General features: G+C 40.8%; 2 protein-coding genes and 1 long non-coding RNA gene across 3 annotated transcripts in view; 2 read left to right on the top strand and 1 right to left on the bottom strand.

Annotated features, from left to right (window-relative positions):
- LOC148346230 (uncharacterized) overlaps window positions 1-21990 on the top strand; it is a 145123-nt gene that overhangs the window by 51801 nt on the left and 71332 nt on the right. The gene's annotated exons all lie outside the window — the stretch shown is intronic.
- Window positions 842-8077, bottom strand: LOC148346235 (fatty acid-binding protein, brain). Its single transcript, XM_088324791.1, has 4 exons — window positions 7916-8077; window positions 2508-2680; window positions 1143-1244; window positions 842-1059 (listed from the first exon to the last, which is right to left on the bottom strand). Exons 1-4 carry the CDS (start codon window positions 7986-7988, stop codon window positions 1009-1011), a joined length of 399 nt encoding a protein of 132 aa, XP_088180917.1. The 5' UTR covers window positions 7989-8077; the 3' UTR covers window positions 842-1008.
- Window positions 2522-21990, top strand: part of arv1 (ARV1 fatty acid homeostasis modulator) — a 31444-nt gene continuing 11975 nt past the window's right edge. The window contains exons 1-2 of the mRNA XM_088324792.1: window positions 2522-2699; window positions 21752-21876. The gene's annotated coding sequence lies outside the window, so the exon portion shown is untranslated. The remainder of the gene's footprint in view (window positions 2700-21751; window positions 21877-21990) is intronic.

Below are 21990 nucleotides of genomic sequence, written 5' to 3'. Positions count from 1 at the left end.
CTCAGAACTGTGCCGCCCACGCGCTAACTACTGCGTCGCCTTGCTGCCGGTATTATACGAATAATAATGTAAAATTTCATACATTTTTTTCAATGTAAAGTGATTCATATAATCATTACAATAAATGAAAAATATATATATCCATCTATTTATTGGAACCTTTGGTCAATCACTTTGATCAATGTTTTGAGTATATTTTCTTGGATTCACTGATTTTTTTCCTTATTTTACATTTCTTATTTTACAGTGGAGCAAGGACCTATAGTGTAGACCAGTGTTTTTCAACCAGTGTGCCGTGAGACCTTGTCTAGTGTGACACTGGAAATTGCCCAATTTCATCTCTCCCAAAAAATCAGGCCATTATTCAGTATTTTTGCTATCTTCAGACGAGGAACTGTAATAGTCATCCATATCAGTAGGTGGCAGTAGATTTTTAGATACTTTTTATATACCAATTATCTGCTCTTGAGGTAGCACAGTACATTTAATAACTTTATCTGTTTAACAAAGCGGTTTAAGATTGCACTGTAAACAAATAAAAACATTCTTTTTTATTAAGTATTATTTTCTTCTTTTATTCACTACCTGCGAGGTATGAGGTATGAGGTAGTACAGTGAAATATTTGCGATAACTTTATTTTCTAACTTTTTCGACGGACGGTGTGCCTCGGATTTTTTTTTTTTAGAAATAATAGTGTACCTTGATTCAAAACGGGTTGAAAAACACTAGTGTAGGCGACTCAGTTTATTGACTATCTTGATCAATTTCATGACCAAAAGTGGAAAAACATCATGCATCTTGTTAACAATATTTCATAAATCACAAAGAGAAAAAGAGTCGTCCATTTTTTCCCACTATGTTTTATTTACCTCATTTGCAAAGATGACAAGCCCAATATGTAACATTTTTTTCTTATAAAAAAGACTTGATAGAAAAAAAAACAGAACGTGCAACGTGCTTGAGGGGGAAGACAACTGCGAAGAGCACAACGTGTCCATTCCGTCCTTTTATGCTTTCTCGTAGGTGCGTACAGCATGGACGTCCCCGAAAGTCAAGCTCTGGATGAGAAGGAAGGGAAGGTCACTCTACACGTATACATGTGTGTTGGAATTCTTCTCATTTGAAATCAACATCATCTCACCATGACTAACTTGCCATCCTTCATCTCCCTGACAAACTTGGTCTCCTTGCCGTCCCACTTCTGCACGTGGACCAACTTGTCTCCGTCCATGCTAACTGTGGACTAAAAGAGGAAACTTATGTTAATGCTAAAACACATCTGGAAACGCCTTTTTACTTAATATGTCACAATGACTGATATGATTCACTTGTGCCCGCTCATGTCCCCGTCACTATTTGAACCCACTCCTGGTAATCCCCTGTTGTCAGTCCGTCTGCGAACCTGTTGATACAAGGCAAGCCTTTTTTTTTACCCTGACTCCCGCCTGTCCCGTTTTTGCTCCCGTTAGTCTCCCGGCTATGACCCGTTTTGATCCCGACCACATCTGCTCTCCCTTCCCGACTTACGGCCCGTTTCTGACCCGACCACGTTTTTGCGCTCCTGTCCGGCTATCGATCCGTATTTCCGTCCCTGTCTTCGCCATCCCCCGCTACGGATGTTCCACTTTCGTATTCTGATCACAATCCGATTGCGAAAGCGACTTGCCATCCGCGTCCAGCGAGCATCGAATCGTGGACACTGCCCTTCCTCTTTCTTTCGATAAAATTGTGAGAAAACGTTATGCTATTGGGTCTTATGCTCTGTTTACATCACTGTCAGTATCGGCCAATCATTTTGCTGTTCTTTGATACCACACCCATAGGGCGGATCTGCTTTTTTAATGTAGGAGACACAATAAAAAGAAACAGCTCAGGTTGGAATTTTTTTATCTGAAGTTTGAGCTCTCTCCTGTTCTTTCAAGTTCCAAATCCATTGATGTCTTCTCCCTTTATTTTGAGTGTCTACTAAAGAATAAACTCAACATAATTCATCATCAACTATAACTTTTTCTGGTTTGTTTTTAATATGAAATATGAACTTCCCTTAAAATAAGTTTTTTTTTTAGAAAACATTTGTCATTTTAAAGTTGAACAAGTACTTCTAGGTAAAAATAGATTCGTTTTAGAGAAATATTCAGATTCAGATATACTTTATTGTCATTCTTGTACACGTGTATACAGAACGAAATGTCGATACATCTGACGTGCAGTTTCTTTGAATGTACAGATATAAATCAAATGTTCTATTGAGTTGGAGTATTGAAATACTAATAATATTCTAAATATTTATAGCTATGTATAGTATTATACAGTAGTGCAAAGAGTGCAAGAGGAGCAGCTAACAAGATGTGCAAAATGGGCAGTAAGGTAAACAAGTCACTATACAATAACAACGGAGTACGGTAGTGCAGAGGAGAACGGATGTGCAAAGGAGTGGCTAGATATAAGAGAACTATATGTTTAGATTTGTACTTTTTTTTGTACGCGCTGATGATCATGTTCATACCTTGCAGTTCCTATCGTCAGCAGTGGTCTCATCAAACTCCTCCCCCAGCTTGAAGGAGATTTCGGTGTTTTTGAAGGTGCTCTGCGTGCGAATTGTCACCTTGTCGCCTTCCTGGCTGATGATGACGGTGGGCTTGGTCACATTGCCCACCTGGCGGGTGGCAAAGCCCACACCTGGTTGAGGACCAAACCCGTGAGTTACATTTATTTGCTTGTTATACACTATTAATGCTATTTTCTGGTCTAATGGTGTCATGGGGTGAAAACGAGGTGCTCTAACCCTCAGCTCTTGGAATGTCTCTCAGTTAACAAGTCAAACTTTCATGCAGGGGTCTCAAAGTTCATGGCCCAGGGGCCAATTCACCCCTTCAAATGATAGTTTGAGGTCCCCACCTTAATTTGAACGTTTAATGTAAATGTAGCCCACGCAATTTATGGATCTTAAAACCAGGGTTGGGTTGGGTTACTTTAACTGGATTACTTTCAATTACTTTTGGATTACTCCAATACCAAATATGCTAATAAAAGAGAAAAGAAACTAAATATGAATAAAATGACTACATTTTGTGCAGGCTTGGAATACATGGAACGGCAAAAATGATGTTGGCAAGCTGTTTGGATTGGTTTTCATTTTGTTTCTGTCGCATTTGATGTTCGTTTTGCCGGAGATCAAAGAGATCAAAGCCAGGAGAGAAAGCTTACCACGTGTTGTGAGTCATCATTTGATTCATATTTAGTTTCTTTTGTCTTTATTAGCATATTTGGTATTGGAGTAATCCAAAAGTAATTGAAAGTAATCCAGTTAAAGTAACCCTACCCAACCCTGCTTAAAACGTACATTTTGGTATTTTTGACCACTAGAAGGTACTACATTGTCTAATGCCAACGAAAACCAGTGCCAAATGAGCACATCATAGCAGCAAGATGCCAGACAAATATGGTGGCGACTAATAGGTATGGATTCCGCCATGTAAAAGAAAAACACAATTCTCAACCTACTTATATTTATAAAAATTAACATTCGTATGATAGTTCATGATGGGCTCCAACACCACCCAGAGACCCTACTAAGGATAAGCGGTGGAGATAATGAATGGATGATCAATGAATCAATGTTTCTTTTACTGAATAAATGTTTTCGTACCACTAGGAGGCACTAAATACTACACACTGTCCCAATACAGGAGCTGTACGGAATTTTAAACTTTTTTTACTCGCTTGCAACGTCAGTGAGCTTGTTCATGTTGTGCGTGCAAGTAAGTGTATTTATTAGACGTGCTTGAATAAATTCTTATTTTTTTTATCTTTCTTGGGGTCAGGGTTGATATTTGGACTCGACTTAAGGTAGGTATTGTCTTACTTTCACCTTTTTCATGCTCCATTTGTCACAGTTGCCACAGCGCACAATTGGCCCCGCCCGTGTGACGCCAGCTGCAGCTTGTTGACGGATTGGCTTCCCCACTATTTAAACCCTGTCCTGTCAATCCCCTGTCGTCAGTCCGTCTGTGAACCTCTGTTCTTACACGGCAAGCCTTTTTTCGATCCTGACTTCCGCCTGTCCCGTTTTTGCTCCCGTTTGTCTCCGGCTACGACCCGTTTTGATCCCGACCACGTTCTGGCTTACGACTCGTTTCCGACCACGACCACGTCTTACTCTCCCAGTCCCGGCTACTGTTCAGTTTTCCCCCCCTGACACCGCCATGGCTCGCTACGGAAGATCCACTTCCGTGTTCGGATCACAAGCCGAGTACGAGACCGAACACCAGATCGTGGGCGCACCCCTTCCTCGTTCCTTCAATAAAACTTGTGGGAAACGTTACGCGAGAGGGTCCTGTTTCCATTCTGGTTGTGACACCATTTACAAACATAAACAAATAAAATCCTGTGGGGAGGGACATGACGTCACTCTCCCCCCACCCCCAAGTCCTCCTATCTAATGTGTTCCGCCCTGAACAGCTTCGCTAAATAAAAGCAGATAGGCTCGATGGAAAATAAATCATAAAGGGCTTTTTAAAACCAGTTGGGCATACTTAATAGAGAAAATAATCAACTTTTTTAAGGATACCTTTAGTGATCTTTAATGTTTTGTTATTCTCCGATCTCATGTATATAATATATGAGATCAATGTAATGTTTTTATCAAAACTTATCTGAATGAATCAGCCCAACCTCACCCAGACCAAGTAATTTTAGTCCGAGAACCCTGCTTTAATGGATCTCTCGTGTCTGTTTTTTTTTCAAATTAAATTTTCCATCCTCGACGAGGTGATCAAATTCACACTCCAAAAACTCTCAAAACCCCCCAAAAATCTCAAAAACGTGACCACCATTTCAATGTGATCCATTTTTCTGGGTCGTTTTACTTAAGACGATTCAATTGTTTGGGTGACTAAACAAACCCAGAAAGTCATTGACTTGATAAGCGCTATATAAATGCAGATCATTTCATTTCAAACATTATTTCTTCTTCCTCATGCCATGAGGCTCTTTAACTCCACCCGGCGGAGCAAAGGCCCACATTAAACCACACCCCCCACATTGCATATTACCGTATTTTTATTGCAGTGTGTATTCTGTGTAGCACTATCTAGATACTCTATATAACACGCTACATTGGGTATCAACACGTCACATTGGGTTTTTGTGTATTGTATTCTTTTTGCTTTATTATTGTTTTGTTCTCCAGCGTAGGGATGCTGCTGGAAGTGTGAATTTCCCTGCAGGGATGAATAAAGTATCTTATCTATCCATCTATCTTATAACAGGTTGGAATTTCTTATTGGAGAGGTTTGGTTCAGTCCTCTCCCTGTTCTCCTTGCAAGTTCGAAATCCATTGATGCCTTCTCTCCTTGTTTAAGGTGTCTACAAAACTTCAGCTACATATTTTGTGTTCTTTTTTCAAAATTGAGTCATTTTTGGGGGGAACACGGCGGCGTGGTGGTTAGCGCGTGTGCGGCACAGTTCTGAGGTCATGAGATCGAACCTCCTGTGTGGGGTTTGCATGTTCTCCCCGTGCTTGTGTGGGTTTCCTCCGGGCACTCTGGTTTCCTCCCACATTCCAAAAACATGCATGTCAGGTTAATTGGCCAGTCCAAATTGTCCCTAAGGGTCTCTGTCTGCCCTGCGATTGGCTGGCAACCGGTTCAGGGTGCCCACTGCTCTAAGATAGCTGGGATGGGCTCCAGCACCCCCGCAACCCTACTGAGGATAAGCGGGGCATATAATGGATGGATGGAGTTATTTTTTGTTGTGTGTTTTGAACAAACTTGATCAATTTTCCGAGTCAAAAGGAATGATTGCAGACTACCAAGCGGCATTCCCCCTCCCCCAGCTTCTCTACACTTGTTCAACAATGAGGAACTCTAAACAGCCATGCCTGTGTGTACATGATTGTGATCTTGGATTTTGTCCAACAGTCTCTTTCACCATCTTTCTATTGGGTGCATACACTGATAGGAACTCCAAAGCAGTTTTTTTTCCTATTTGATGACTTTTCTCATTCCACGCACACCATGAAATTAAATCCACACATTTTGTAATTTCATAGCAGACAAAAACTGTCAATCTGTCTTAGAAAGACATTGTACAAATTAAAGCCAAAAGAAACCTTTTTGGTCTATCTTACTATCATTATAGCTAAATTCTAGATTGAGTCACAAATGAGAATTTACAGATCGAAAAATCTCTTCCATTGCCTACCGATGAGAAGTAAAACGATACATTTTGTCCCACAACCAGAAATCCCATAAAAGCAAAAACATTATTAAACATTTCGGTATTTTTATGTAACTGTTTCCCCCTTGGCATGTTGAATTGTATTTGCTAGTATTTTGGATTGTTTGTACAGTTTGGTTATATGAATGCAACATTTCTCTGATAGGCATGTAAAAATCAAATTAGTCCAAAATAAGAAAATAATCCACTCATCATCAATGTTCCCTGTAATTTTCCTTACAGGTCTGAGCGTTAACACAAAGTCGGCGAGCAACGCTTGAAACAACAGTGAGCCACTATAATCCCAAGTGTGGCAAGATAATTAGTTATCAAACATGTCCAAATCTTGACATCAAGTTATATTTTGCTGAGTTTCCGGCGATGCAAAATGATTTTTCTCTTTTGAATGAATTGACTCATGTACTATGGCAAAGGTTGTACGGCCTACAAACGTCGTTTGTTCTTACAATTCTTTCACGAGATATGCATTTCTTTTTATATCCTGATATATTTTGTCGCATAATATTAACATTTTTGGGGGCTTATTGAGTCGGTTGTAAGATACAGAACTGTACTTAATCACATTTTTGAGTGGAAGTACAATGTTGGCAACAAGATTCACTTGATATAATTGGGAATTATTTGAATGCAACACAAACTTTTTCTTCTAATTTCCGTGTTTTTTTTTTTTACTTTTTAAAAAATTCCTATTAAAAAAATCTCATTGTGTTTATTTTTTCCGAGCTGTTACTTTTTTCTTTTTGTTCTCTATTTACTTTTTACCTACATTTCTTTCTTTCTTTTCTTTTTTTCTGGCTTTTTTCAAAATGTTTCCTTCCTTTTTTCTCTCCCTTTTGTTTCTGTTTTCCCTCAGCTTTTCACTACTTTTTCATTTTGGTATTTTTTTCTTTTTTGTTCTATTCCCCCTTCCTTTAAGTCATTTTGTGCATAATTTTACATAAAATTCGGTCATGTTTGCATTAAAGAAGCAAAAACAACCTGAAGAGCCGTTTAGGACCCGAAAGAGCCGGTTCCTTTTAGTGAGCCGAGCCAAAGAAGCCGGTTCTCGACAAACTCTACTGACTTTACTTTTCAACTTCGTTCGACATTGACTTCAAAATACCGCATTTAGGACACAACGTCAGGGGAACCCGTGTATTTTTACCTCCATGCACTGTAACTTCGACTTAAGTCGCTTCTTAATTAGTCATTTTGAGCCATCATTTTTGTGCGCCGGCTAGATTTTCTTGTGCGCTGAGAATGTGCTAGAAGTGCGCAATTGCGCATGCGCGCAGTTTAGAGGGAACACTGCTCATCAGGCCCTTTTCTGTTCTTACACCCTATAACGAAGCCCTCCAAAGTAGACATACCAGCACAATGTACATTAAAAAATATATTTTAGGGTTTATGCACCAAAGGCATAGAATTTGCTTACTGCAAGAGCGCCTGATGCGGAATATGGCGCTCAAATTTTGATATAGTAGGGGAGGGGGACACCCCAAACTTTGCTTAAGAGGGAAAAACATACAAAAAAATGTTTTATTGAGTTAAAAATAGCTCTTTTCGCAATTACCTGCAAACATTTCACATTATTTTTGAAATGTTAAGGGTCTTAAATGTGAATACGGCCAAAACTACTAGTGCAATTACCAATTACTACTAGTTAACATCCATTGCTTTACTAATAGGACTTACCAATAGCTTTCATGTACTCATCGAAGTTGTCGCTGTCCACCAGCTTCCAAGTTGCACAGAAAGCGTCGACCATGTTGAAAAGTTTTGAGTGCGCCAAAGAGACTGAAGGACTCACAGAAAGTGCGGGGGGGCCCCTTTTCAAGCTCTTATTGGGGGCCACATTAGTATGCAGACAGGTGGGCGGAGCTTAGCCCCTGATTGGATCAGGAGATTTTCTTTGCCGCGCAACCGTTGGCCTCAACCGGGGGCGATTTTAGGTCCAGAGCTTGTGTCTGGCAAGTTAATTGTTGTCCATTTTACTTAAAGGGACAGTGTGCAATATGTAGTGCATCCTAGTGGTACAATAAACTTTTGTTCAGTAAAGAAAATATTTGAATACTAGGGAAATATACCTGGACTATCGTGAAAATTATTGGTGAATGAAATGAAATGATCTGCATTTATTTAGCGCTTTTCAAGTCAAGACTTCCCAAAGCGCTTTACAGTGTGCTTCACATTTCCCAATAGCGGCCGTGCAGCCATGTAAGGCGCTAACCTGCTTATTGGGGGTATTAGGGGTTCAGTGTCTTACCCAAGGACACTTCGACATGTAACACGGACGAGCCGGGATTCGAACTGGGATCCTTTGATCCCAAGACGAGCGCTCTACCTCCTGAGCCACTGCCAAGAAATTTGTCTTGCTTTCTTTTACATAGTGGAATCCCTACCTAGAGGTTGGTGGAATGTTCGTCTGACAACTTGCTGCTATGCGATTGTCTGTGGCGCTGGTTTTCGTTCACATTAGACAATACAGTGCCATCTAGTGGTCAATTAGTGCACATTGGGGTTTTAAAGGGCTTTAGGATCATTCAAGGTTTCTTCATTCTCCTCATGTTGAGGTTTTTGAGTTTTTCCTTGCCCTCATGTTGGTTTTAGGTCAGGGGATGGTGTCATAATAGTCTGTAGTTTGCAATAATCTGTGGTCTGTGCAGCCCTTTGAAACTTTTAGTGATTAAAGGCGTCACAAATAAACATGACTTGACTTGACTTGACTGAGTTTTTTGAGTTTTCCCTTGCCCTTGTGTAGGTTTTAGATCAGGGGATGGGGTAATAATAGTCTGTAGTTTGCAATAATCTGTTGTCTGTGCAGCCCTCTTGAGACTCCTTGTTATTAAGGGCTATACTAATAAACATGACTTGCCTTGATTGACTGAGGTTTTTTAGTTTTTCTTTGCCCTCATGTTGGTTTTAGATCAGGGGATAGGGTAATAATAGTCTGTAGTTTGATATAATCCGTGGTCTGTGCAGCCCTTTGAGACTCTTTGTGATTAAAGGCGTCACAAATAAACATGACTTGACTTAAACACTGTTCATGTGTCACTTCCCATTTGTGAACATTTACACTTTGTTGTTAGCAGAAACACTAATACTGTGATTCAATTCAGCTAAAATGAGAAATAATATCTGTTGATGATAAAAAAGTCATCGTATCGGGTGTTAAAATAATTGTTCTACATAACCACTCTGTAAGATGCTCTCACTGTAATACGCTACAGAACACGACCCGAGCTAAAAGAGAAGGAAGGAGGCGAGAGCAGTGCTAGGAATCAAATGGGCTGAACTGTTTCAAGGCAGTGGAGTATTTCCGATTCTCCATTGTTCATATTTTAGTTATGTTTTACTTTTTATGTTTTTCCATTCCATCCGTTATCTGCACCGCTTATCCTCAGTAGGGTCACAGGGGGTTGGAGCCCATCCGAGCCATCTCCGGGCAGTAGGCAGGGGACACCCTGATCTGGTTGCCAGCCAATCGCAGGGCACACAGGGACAGACAATTCGCGCTCTCATTCACACCTAGGGACAATTTGGACCAATTCACCTGACATGTATATTTTTGGAATGTGGGAGGAAACTGGAGTGCCCGGAGGAAGCCCACGCAAGCACGGGGAGAACATGCAAACTCTGCACAGGAAGGTTGGTAGCTGAATTTGAACCCATGACCTCAGAACTGTGCCGCACACGCGCTAACCACCGCGCCGCCGTGCTGCTTTTTTATGCTTTTCATCTAGCATTTTTTAAAATCATATTTATAACTATTATGTCCATTATTTAGGAATAGAGAGGTTTAAAAATACTGTGAGTGCGGGGCAGCACGGCGGCGCAGTGGTTGGGGCGTGTGCAGCACAGTTCTGAGGTCATGAGATCGAACCTCCTGTGTGGAGTTTGCATGTTCTCCCCGTGCTTGCGTGGCGAGTGGGTTGTCTGTGGCTCTGTGTGCCTTGCAACTGGCTGGCAACCATTTCAGGGTGTCCCCTGCCCACTGCCTGAGGATAGCTGGGATGGGCTTCAGCACCCCCGTGACCCTACTGAGGATAAGCGGTGCCAATAATGGATGGATGGATTTAGGTGTGCACCCCCCAAAACAGGCTGGTTACACCCATAGTCTCAACTATTCATAAGCAGGGTTGGGTAGGGTTACTTGAACTGGATTACTTTCAATTACTTTTGGATTACTCCAATACCAAATATGCTAATAAAAGACAAAAGAAACTAAATATGAATAAAATTACTACATTTTGTGCAGGTTTGGGGAGTAACGGAATACATGGAAGGGCAAAAAAGCTGTTTGGATTTATTTTCATTTTGTTTCTGTCGCATTTTATGTTCGATTTGCTGAAGATCAAAGAGATCAAAGCCAGGAGAGAAAGCTTACCAGGTGTTGTGAGTCATCATTTTATTCATATTTAGTTTTCTTTTGTCTTTTATTAGCATATTTGGTATTGGAGTAATCCAAAAGCAATTGAAAGTAATCAAGTTGAAGTAACCCTACCCAACCCTGTTCATAAGTACATAAATATGAACATTGATATTTAATAGAAACAGTTTTATTCATGAGAAGTGTTTTAGACTGTCGGATTTTTTTTTAATTAAAACATGACTATGAACTACTAAAACTGGGTGGTATAAAAGCAAGCCGGTGGGCAGAACCCAGCCTCACATTGAGTCAGGAGACTTTTTTTGCCGGTCTGCCATTGGTTCAAAAATGGGTCACAGCCCAACTAAACACCCAGGAAAGGGGGAATGGGTTCAAATTAGCCAAGTGGAGAGATTAATGATGTAATTGGCGCTGTTCACATTGTGAGTAAAGGTAAAAAAAACAGAACATTTTGAAATGGGGAAAGGAATGGGAAAAGTTCACCCCCCCAAAGAAACAAAAATGTAGCCTTTTAGTTAGGAATAGATTGCTGTGGTCTTGGGGAAATGGGCGGACTGCAGATTGTTTCTAAAAGGTTCGAAAAAATATATGAAATTGCTTTAAATGAGTATCTTTAATTATTTGAAAAAAAAATTCATCCCCTTTACCAATCAAAGTACTTTGAATGCAAGGTAGTAGGCATTGTTTTGCCATTGGATTTTTTATTAGGTGGGGTGTGTCGTTTAAGGTTTACTTAAAGGGACAGTGTATAATATTTAGTGTCACTTAGTGGTACAAAAATCTTTACTCGGTTAAAAAAACCCTTATGAATACTATGTCATGATTACTGATATGAATCGCCTGTGCCCGCTCCTTTGGCGCCAACTGCCTCGGACTATGATTGGCTCCCTGTCCCTATTTAAACCCACTCCTATCAGTACATTCTTGTCAGTCCGTCTGCAAACCTCAGCGAATACTAGGCAAGCCTTTTTCATCCCTGACTCCCACCTGTCATGTTTTTGCTCCCGTTTGTCTCCGGCTACGACCCGTTTTTGATTCGACCACGTCTGCTCTACTGTCCCGGCTTACGACCCGTTTCTGACCCCGACCACATTTTTGCTCTCCTGTCTCGGCTATCGACCTGTTTTTCCGTCCTTGACACCATCTCTCGCTAAGAAAGATCCACTTCCGTGTTCGGATCAAAATTCGAGATTCACTTGCTTCCCTCGCCTAGCGAACACCGGATCGTGGCCGCAGCCCTTCCTCTTTCCTTTAATAAAACTTGTGAGAAATGTAACACAATTGGGTCCTGTTTCCGTTCTGGTCCTGACATACTAGGCAAAAATACATGAACTATCAATGTTATTTTTTATAAAAAATATCATAGGCCGAGACATTTGTATTTCTCACAGTGGAATCCACACTTAGGTCGCCACCATGTTTGTCTGGCATCCAGCCACCACACCGTGATCTGTGGCCCTGGCCCCTCACTTGCACCAGACAACACAATCCCAACAAATATTCCGAACTGTGGCTTTAAAATGTTGAAAGTTAAATATTTCCTTTATTGAGTATATGTTAACGATGCCCAACTGAGTTCAAGGAATGCTTATGCTTTACCTTCCATTGTGACTGCTTTTATTTTATTTTATCAGAGCTGTTCGGGGCGGAGCATATTAGATTGATGAATGAGGGTCGGGGGAAGCTGGATGGAGAGTGATTTCAGGCCCGTCCATGCCTTTTTTCTTTTTTTTCTATTTGTCAGTGCAGCCTGAGAGTGGTGAAAGTAAGAAAAGGCCTGCTTCTTGTAGTGTCCAAACGCCAACTATGTGCATCATGAATGAGAACTGACTCAGACTGCGATCATGATTTTAAGAGATGGCGGCTGAGAGTGGCAAAGTTACAAATTCCGTAGAGCTCCTTTAACAGATCACATAATATTGGTAGAGGCAGAACTCAGAATATATTTCTAAGGTCAAAAATGTCATGATTACCAATGTGAATCACCTGTGCCCGCTCATTTGGCGCCAACTGCCTCGGGCTCTGATTGGCTCCCTGTCCCTATTTTAACCCACTCCTATCTGTCCCCTGTTGTCAGTCCGTCTGCAAACCTCAGCGAATACTAGGCAAGCCTTTTTCGACCCTGACTCCCACCTGTCCCGGTTTTTGCTCCCATCTGTCTCCGGCTACTACCTGTTTTTGATCCTGACCACGTCTGCTTTCCTGTACAGGCTTATGATTTATTTTTGTCCCCGACTACGTCTACTCTCCCGTTCTGGGTTACGACTCGTTTCCGACCCCGACCACGCTTTGCTCTCCCAGTCCTAGTCCCGGCTACCGTTCATTGGGAAATTATTTGATATATGTATCATGTATCAATAAACAAGCAGAAACCAATCAATTACAGTATTCATTTGTGTATAACATACTTTTTTTTAAAACAAAAAAAAACTTCAAAGTTTAGGTGCGCCTTATATACTAGGTCAGGGATCCGGAACCAATGGCTCGCGAGCCATATATGGCTCTTTTCATGAGTACAAATGGCTTTCATGGGTGCTTATAGCTCACAAGTGTCAAACAGGCGGCCCGCGGGCCAAATCAGGCCCGCTAGGGGATTGAATCCGGCCCGCGAGACAAGACTCAGAGAAGTACAAGAGAAAAACAAGCTGCAGGTTGAAATATGTCAACTTGAAACAAAGACACTGTACTTTTTTCTCTCTCCCTCTCTTTCTTTTCCACCCCTTTTCTCCCACTCTGTCTCTCTCACTCTCTGTGTCTCTCTTTTTCTCTTCCTTTGTTGCTCTTTGTCTCTTTCTCTCTCTCTTTTGCTCTAACTTCCTTTTTTTTCCTTTTCTCTCTTTTCTCTTTCTCTCTTCATACCCTTTGCACTTTATTTTCTCTTTTCCCTCCTTCTGTCCTTCTATTTCTCTTTGGATTTCTTTCTTCCTCTCCCTTTCTTATCCCCCTCTCTCACGACTTTATATCTTTTCTTTCTCAGGCTCTATCCCTCTCTCTCTTTCTTTCTTTGTCCCGCCTTCTCTCCTTTTCCCTCCCTCTTTCTCTTATTTCTTTATCTCTCTTTTTCTTTCTCTTGAATCTACTAGTCCGGCCCCCGACAGAATGCTTGTTCTATCGTGTGGCCCCCGAGTTCAAATGAGTTCGACACCCCCATTATGGCTATAGATAAAATTATACGCATTCAAATCGCACAGCTAACACGTTTTTCCTCTCTCCTCCAGGTTTTTTTTTAAATCATAACTCCATTCAAAATAGCGACTAACATCAAGTTAGATAGCAATTACACATATAGTATTTACTAATGTGCTGAAAGAAAAGGCTGATAAGGGCTACGTCAAAACAGGGTTTGGTAGGGTTACTTTAACTGAATTACTTTCAATGACTTTTGGATGACTCCAATAGCAAATATGCTAATAAAAGACAAAAGAAACTCAATATGAATAAAATAATGACTCACAACACGTGGTAAGCTTTCTCTCCTGGCTTTGATCTCTTTGATCTCCGGCAAAACGAACATAAAATGCCACAGAAACAAAATGAAAATCAATCCAAACATCATTTTTGCCGTTTCATGTATTCCGTTACTCCCCAAGCCTGCACAAAATTTACTCATTTTATTCATATTGAGTTTCTTTTGTCTTTGATTAGCATATTTGGTATTGGAGTAATCCAAAAGTAATTGAAAGTAATCCAGTTCAAGTAACCCTACCCAACCCTGGTCGCAAATAAATGTGAGCCCTATTTTGGGCAGCACGGTGGCGCAGTGGTTAGCGCATGTGCGGCACAGTTCCTGTCATGGGAACCTCCTGCGTGGGTTCAAATCCAGCTCCAGACTTCCTGTGCGGAGTTTGTATGTTCTCCCCGTGCTTGCGTGGATTTCCTCCCACATTCTAAAAACGTGCATGTCAGGTGAATTGGCTGGTCCAAATTGTCCCTAGGTGTGAATGTGTGAGTGAGTTGTCTGTCCCCGCGTGCCCTGCGATTGGCTGGCAACCAGTTCAGGGTGTCCCCTGCCCACTGCCCGGAGATGGCTGGGATGGGCTCCAGCCCCCCGCGACCCTAATGAGGATAAGCGGTACGGCTAATAAGATGAGATGTTGTCAACAGATTTGTGTCGTTCAAGAACGAAAAGGTTTTATGAGCCGACTCTTGGAAGTGGATGACAGAAGCCTGTGTTGTGCCTAAATTTGACTCCCCTGCGAATCTGACTCCCTTATAATCCAGTGCGCCGTATGGAGCAGAAAATAAGGCAGGTACTCACATACTTCTTTCGCATTTGATGTTAGTTTTGCCGGAGATCCAAGAGATCAAAGCCAGGAGAGAAAGCTTACCACGTGTTGTGAGTCATCATTTGATTCCTATTTAGTTTCTTTTGTCTTTTATTAGCATATTTGCTATTGGAGTCATCCAAAAGTAATTGAAAGTAATCCAGTCAAGGTAATCCTACTCAACCCTGCTTGGAGGGACTTTAGTGCAGTTCAATGTGCTTTTCACACAAGCACTCAGGCGTGTTAGCTTTGTTTGGCAGCTCTTTGTCCTTCTTCATGAAGCGAATCATTCCATTTCAGAAAACCCCCCTCCCCAAAATAACTGTCACTTCCGACTGGGAATGGGCCCCGATGTCACAAATATCTTTGCTATTTGGATGCACTCAAATTATTTAAAAAATAAATCAAATTGTTCCTGAATGTAAGATGGGCGGCCCGCGGGCCGAATCAGGTCCGCTAAGGGATTGAATCCGGCCCGCGAGATAATGGTGATGGAAGCACAAGAGGAAAACGAGCTTCCGGTTGAAATATGTTTGCTTGATGTTGCCAAAGCCAGGTGCCTCGAACAAACGCTGTACTTGTATTTCTCTCTCTTTGTCTCTCTCTCTCTCTTTCTCACTCTTCCCTCCTGTTTTTCTCAATCTCAACATTTCACTCTCTTTGCCTCTCTTTTTCTCTGTTCGCTTTTTGATTTTTTTCTCTCTCTGTATTTTTACATTCTTTTGCTCTCTCCTTTTTTCTTTTTCCTTTTCTCTCTTTCTCTCTCTCTCTTGCTTTCCAATTCTCCCTTTCTCCCATACTCTCTTTCTCTCCTTCTCTTTTCTCTCCTCTCTTTTTCTCTTTGGGTTTCTTTCTTTCTCTCTCTTTCTTTCCCCATCTCCCACTATTTCTCTTTTTATCTCCTTTGTTTCTCACATTCTCTCTCTCTTTCTTTGTCCCACCCTCTCTCATTTTCTCTCCCTATCTTTCTCCTATTTCTTTCTCTTTTATTCCTTCTCTTTAATCTACTAGTTTGGCCCCAGAGAGAATGTTTGTTCTATCGTGTGGCCCCCGAGATGAAATGAGTTTGACACCCCTGATGTAAGACATCCATCCATCCAAGACTGCTTTAGCGTCCTCTGTCGGCCATATATTGCTATTGAAACGCCTCTTAATATGACGTCATTGGTTCCTCATAGCGCCTGTGGTGGACAACTACAGTGGGACCTTGCTACTTCGCGGTTCCACGTTTGCGGGTTCAGAGCTTCGCGGGTCTAAAATAATAATAATAATAAAATAATCTAAAAAAAATATATATATATAAAATAAAAAAATCGAAAAAAAAAATCATTATTGTTTCTTTATTTCTTTTTATTTATTTGTTTCTTTACCGGGAAAAAAACTTGTTCCCTGTACAATTTGAGTCCGCTTAGTTTGTATTCATCCCTGTGCTTTATAGCACTTTTCTGAGGCGCTACACGGTACAGCGACATCTGGCGGCGGAATATGAGACATATGGCAAAAATTAGTTAAAAAAAAATAAATTTGTAAGCATTTTTGAAGGGACGTCACTACTTCGCGGATTTTCACTTTTCGCGGGTGGTTTTGGTCCCCATTAACCGCGATACCCGAGGGATTTATTGCAGTTAGGGGCCACATAGGTTTAAAAAATGTGGCCAAGGGGCTGATCATCGATACTTATCCATTTTTTTCATTTATGATTTAATATAAATGCTGACATGTGTCACAACCAGTACACAGGGTAGACCCAATCGCGTAATATTTTCTCACAATTTTATTGAAAGAAAGAGGAAGGGCAGCGCCCGCGATCCGATGCTCACTGGACGCGAGGAGCAAGTCGTTCCTGCAATCGGATTGTGATCCGATGGCGGTGTCAGGGACGGAAAAACAGGTCGCTAGCCGGGACAGGGAGAGGAAAAAGCGTGGTCGGGGTCGTAAACGAGTCGTAAGCCAGGACGGGAGAGTAGAGGTCGTCGGGATCAAAAATGGGTCGTAAGCCGGGACGGGAGAGCAGACGTGGTCGGGATCAAAACGGGTCGTAGCCGGAGAAAAACGGGAGCAAAAACGGGACAGGCGGGAGTCAGGGTCGAAAAAAGGCTGGTCTTGTATAAACAGAGGTTCGCAGACGGACTGACAACAGGGGACAGACAGGACTGGGTTCGAATAGTGACAGGGAGCCAATCAGAACCCGTGGCGGTTGGCGGCAAATGAGCGGGCACAGGTGAATCAAATCAGTAATCATGACAGACATGTACAGCTTATATTTATTTATACTTGTTTTCAAATAGAATAATTTGGTTTTAAAAGACTCACAATCGAAGCAAAATTATATACTTGGTCCCAGTTTTAAGCAAAATATTTCATACTTAGGTTTTTAGTATTACTGTACTTGTATTTCTTTTGTATTTCTGCAGTATTGTTTGTAATATTTACACAGTAAAACCTTTGTAGTATATCTAGTTTATTTCTTTATTATTGCCGTTGAACTTCTGTAGTATTTCTGTAGTATTTTGGTAGTATTTCTGTTTTACTTTGTAATATTTTCACAGGAGAATGTTTGTAGTATAACTGTACTGTTTTGGTTTTATTATTGCAGTTGTATTTCTGTAGTATTTCGGCAGTATTTGTGGAGTATTTCTGTAATATTTTTGTAATATTTTCAAAGTAGAATGTAGTATATCTGTAGTTTATTTGTCTTATTATTGCAGTATGGTTTTTGTAGTATTTCTGCAGTATTTTTGTAGTATTTCCGTTTTGTTTTTGTAATATATCCACAGTAAAGTGTTTGTAGTATATCTGTAGTGTTTTTGTTTTATTATGGCAGGTGCATTTCTGTAGTACTTCTGCAGTATTTTTGTAGTTTTTCTGTATCATTGCTTAATATTTACACAGTAGAAGGTTTGTAGTATATCTGTAGTGTTTTTGTTTTATTATTGCAGTTGTATTTTTGTAGTATTTCTGATGCAATATTTATGTGGTAGCATTTTTATTTTTTTCTGTTGTAATATTGCTATAGTATTGTTTTAGTATTATAGTATTACTGTGGTATCTTTGTAGTATATCTGTGGAAGTATTTTTTAGGTTTTTCCACAGTAGTCATTTTGTAATATTTTTGTAGTATTTTGGAGTATTTCTCGAGTATTTTTGTAATATTTGTGTGGTTGTGTTTTTGAATTTACGAAGTAGACTTTTTGTGTTACGGTATTGCTGTAGTAGTATTTTTGTTGTATTGCTATTGTATTTTTTTTTTTTTTTTTAAATGTGTCAGAACCAGAACAGGAGGAGGACCCAGATGCGTAACGTTTCACACAAGCTTTATTTTACGGGAATGGGGCAGTCATGCGCGTGAACACAGACGCCAGTGATTCGGCGATTGCTGGACTGAAGAAGTAAGGCAGAATTCTGGCCAGATGCTGACGAGATCGATACCAGTTACGTGAGCAGATACCGGACAAATGGGGTCGATATCGGACAGGATGGGACAGACAGGCATGATATCAGATACTGGAGACAGATATCAGACAGGACGAGACAGACGGGATTGATAGCAGACACTGGAGACTGGAGTTCAATATTAAACAGGACGATACCCGGTACTGGATATTGTAGCAAGGTATCAGACAGGGTGAGACAGACAGGGTCAATACCAGACACGGAGACTGGAGTCCGATATCAAACAGGACGAGATAGACGGGAACGATACCTGATACTGGAGATTCTAGCAAGGTATCAGACAGGACGAGACAGACGGGATCAATACCAGACACTGGAGACTGGAGTCCGATATCAAACAGGACGAGATAGACGGGAACGATACCTGATACTGGAGACTGGAGTCCGATATCAAATAGGACAAGATAGACGGGAACGATACCTGATACTGGAGATTCTAGCAAGGTATCAGACAGGACGAGACAGACGGGATCAATACCAGACACTGGAGACTGGAGTCCGATATCAAACAGGACGAGATAGACGGGAACGATACCTGATACTGGAGATTGTAGCAAGGTAACCGACAGGACGAGACAGACGGGATCAAAACTGGACAGGATACACAAGCAGGATACCGGACAGAGTCAAAACACACGGCTTGCAGGTGCAGAGGTTTGCTGACGGACTGACAAAGGGTGAGTGAGAGCACTGAGCTTAAGTAGGAGGGAAGCCAATCAGTCAAGGAGCCGCAGCTGGCGCAAAATGGGCGGGGCCGATTGGGGGCAACCGTGACAAAATAAAAACAAAATCATTTATAAGGTCCCTGTTTCTAAGCAGTAAATTTAATATTTAGTTCTGTATTAATTATGTAGTATTTCTGCTGTAGTCACTCAAAGGGGACAATGGTGACAAAGTGGGAAGCAAAAAAAAAAAACCAAAACATTTTCTTAGTAGTACTCTAAAAATTATATATGATATGATTGTATTTTGTCCATTTTGTGTTTGGCAGCCCGGATTAAAAAGCCAGATGGGCTGCATGTGGCCCCGGGGCCTTATTTTGCTGTCCCCATCGTGTCAATGCTGTATATAATGATGCGAATTTGATCATTCTGCGGCTTTTATCCTTCCCTTGAAAATTCTTTATAGTATGTTGAATAGAATAGAATATACCTTTATTGTCATTGTTACAAAATGGGTTAACATATTGTGACCACGAAATTGGGCATGACACTCCAGGTTCACACATTCACAGTGAGGTAAAAAAAAAACAAGAAGATAAAGGAACAGAGAAGATAAGGTTATAAAACAAGGAGGATAAGGTTATAGTTAAAATTTTCACAATATTTACACAATTATCGTAAGATAGAAAGAAAGAAAGAAAGAAAAGGGTGAAGAAAGGAAAGAAAGATAGAAAGAAAGAAAAGAAAAGGGGAAGAAAGAAAGAAAGAAAGAAAAGGGTGAAGAAAGGAAAGAAAGATAGAAAGAAAGAAAAGAAAAGGGGAAGAAAGGAAAGAAAGAAAGAAAAGAAAATGGGTAAAAAAGGAAAGAAAGAAAGAAAGAAAGAAAAGGGGGAAGAAAGGAAAAAGATAGAAAAAGGGGAAGCAAGGAAAAAAAGATAGAAAGAAAGAAAGAAAAGAAAAGGGGAAGAAAGGAAAGAAAGAAAGATAGAAAAGGGGGAAGCAATGAGGGGAAGAAAGGAAAGAAAGAAAGAAAAGAAAATGGGGAAAAAAGGAAAGAAAGAAAGAAAGAAAGAAAGAAAAGGGGGAAGAAAGGAAAGAAAGATAGAAAAAGGGGAAGCAAGGAAAAAAGATAGAAAGAAAAGAAAAGGGGAAGAAAGGAGGGAAAGAAAGAAAGATAGAAAAGGGGGAAGCAAGGAGGGGAAGAAAGGAAAGAAAGAAAGAAAAGAAAATGGGGAAAAAGGGAAAGAACGAAAGATAGAAAAGGGGGAAGCAATGAGGGGAAGAAAGGAAAGAAAGAAAGAAAAGAAAATGGGGAAAAAAGGAAATAAAGAAAGAAAAAGGGGAAGCAAGGAAAAAAGATAGAAAGAAAGAAAGAAAAGAAAGAAAAGAAAAGGGGAAGAAAAGAGGGAAAGAAAGAAAGATAGAAAAGGGGGAAGCAAGGAAAGGAAGAAAGAAAGAAAGAAAGAAAAAGAAATATAGATAGAAAAGGGGGAAACAAGGAAAGGAAGAAAGAATAGAATAGAATAGAATATACCTTTATTGTCATTGTTACAAAATGGGTTAACATATTGTGACAACGAAATTGGGCATGACACTCCAGTTTCACACATTCACAGTGAGGTCAAAAAAAGCCAAGAAGATAAAGGATGGTGAATAGTCTGCAATTTTTTTTGTGATGAGAAACGACGTTCAATAAAAAGCAAGAAATGATAATAACGATAAATATATTCGAAAAATCTTTACACAATGCAACTCTAGAAAAAAAAACTAATGCGGGCGTATCTGCATTTCAGAATATACGCGGTTCTATTTTCAAAATGCTTTTGCTTTTATTTTTAGCTCACATTTAGCATTCCTTCACTGGAGATGTGTTGCTAGGCAACTGCCTAGCAACACACGCACACACATTTCATACGGACACGAGATAAATACGCTAAGGGAGCGGTGTCCAACTCATTTGAACTCGGGGGCCACACGATAGAACAAACATTCTGTCGGGGGCCGGACTAGTAGATTAAAGAGAAAGAAAAAAGAGATAAAAAAATAAGAGAAAGAGGGAAGGAAAAGGAGAGAGGGCGGGACAAAGAAAGAAAAAGAGAGAGAGGGAGAGAGCGTGAGAAACAAAAGATAAAAAGTCGTGAGAGAGGGGGAAAAGAAAGGGAGAGGAGGAAAGAAATCCAAAGAGAAATAGAAAGACAGAAGGAGAGAAAAGAGAAAAGAAATTGGAAGGGTAAGAAAAGAGAGAAAGAGAAAAGAGAGAATAGGAAAACATGAAACAAAACACAAACAAGCAACAAGATACAAAGAGAGTGAAAGACACAGAGTGGGAGAAAAGGGGTGGGAGAGAGAGAGTGAGAGAGAAAGAGAGAGAGAGGTACAAGTACAGTGTCTTTGTTCGAGGCACCTGGCTTTGGCAACATCAAGTTGACATTTTTCAACCTGCAGCTCGTTTTTCTCTTCCGCTTCTCTGAGTTTTGTCTCGTGGGCCGGATTCAATCCCTTAGCGGGCCTGATCTGTCTGTCTGCGAACCTCAATACATGCAAGGCAAGCACTTTTGACACCGGCTCCCATTTTGATCCCGACCTGTTTTCTGTATCGATCCCCAATCCAAGCTCCGTTCTCCTGTCCCGGCTACCTGTATCCTGATTCTGTTTCCTGTATCGATCCGCAATCCAAGCTCCGTTCTCCTGTCCTGGCTACTTGTATCCCGATTTTTTTTTCTTGTATCAATCCCCGATCCATGCTGTTTTCCTGTCCTAGGCAAGCACCTGTGTCCTAGTGGGAGGTGGCCAGAGTCTTTTTCTGACTCTTTCTGGGAAATCGATACAGAGGAGGGGATTCCCAGCCCCCTCGCCCAACCCAACTGAGGTGTTGGGAGTCATTAGGTGAGCAAACCCTCCAATTTCAACCCCTAATGCCAAGCGGGGAGGCAATGAGTACCAATGTTGTAAGTCTTAGGTATGACCCAGCTGCAGGTTGTAATATGTCCATTTGACGTT

The sequence above is a fragment of the Urocampus carinirostris genome, chromosome 20 (assembly GCF_059441175.1).
Source record: "Urocampus carinirostris isolate Australia breed hairy pipefish chromosome 20, RoL_Ucar_1.0, whole genome shotgun sequence".
Taxonomy (NCBI): Eukaryota; Metazoa; Chordata; class Actinopteri; order Syngnathiformes; family Syngnathidae; genus Urocampus; species Urocampus carinirostris.
This window is presented reverse-complemented; position numbering and strand designations above follow the sequence as displayed.

Bases quoted from the DNA above. Each gene is read 5' to 3' on its own strand.
- LOC148346235 (XM_088324791.1), bottom strand. From the start codon at position 7,988: ATGGTCGACGCTTTCTGTGCAACTTGGAAGCTGGTGGACAGCGACAAC. The intron at 2,681-7,915 runs GTAAGTCCTATT...GTCCTCAACCAG, and splicing joins TGAGTACATGAAAGCTATTG to GTGTGGGCTTTGCCACCCGC. The intron at 1,060-1,142 runs GTGAGATGATGT...CTTCTCATCCAG, and splicing joins AGGATGGCAAGTTAGTCATG to AGCTTGACTTTCGGGGACGT.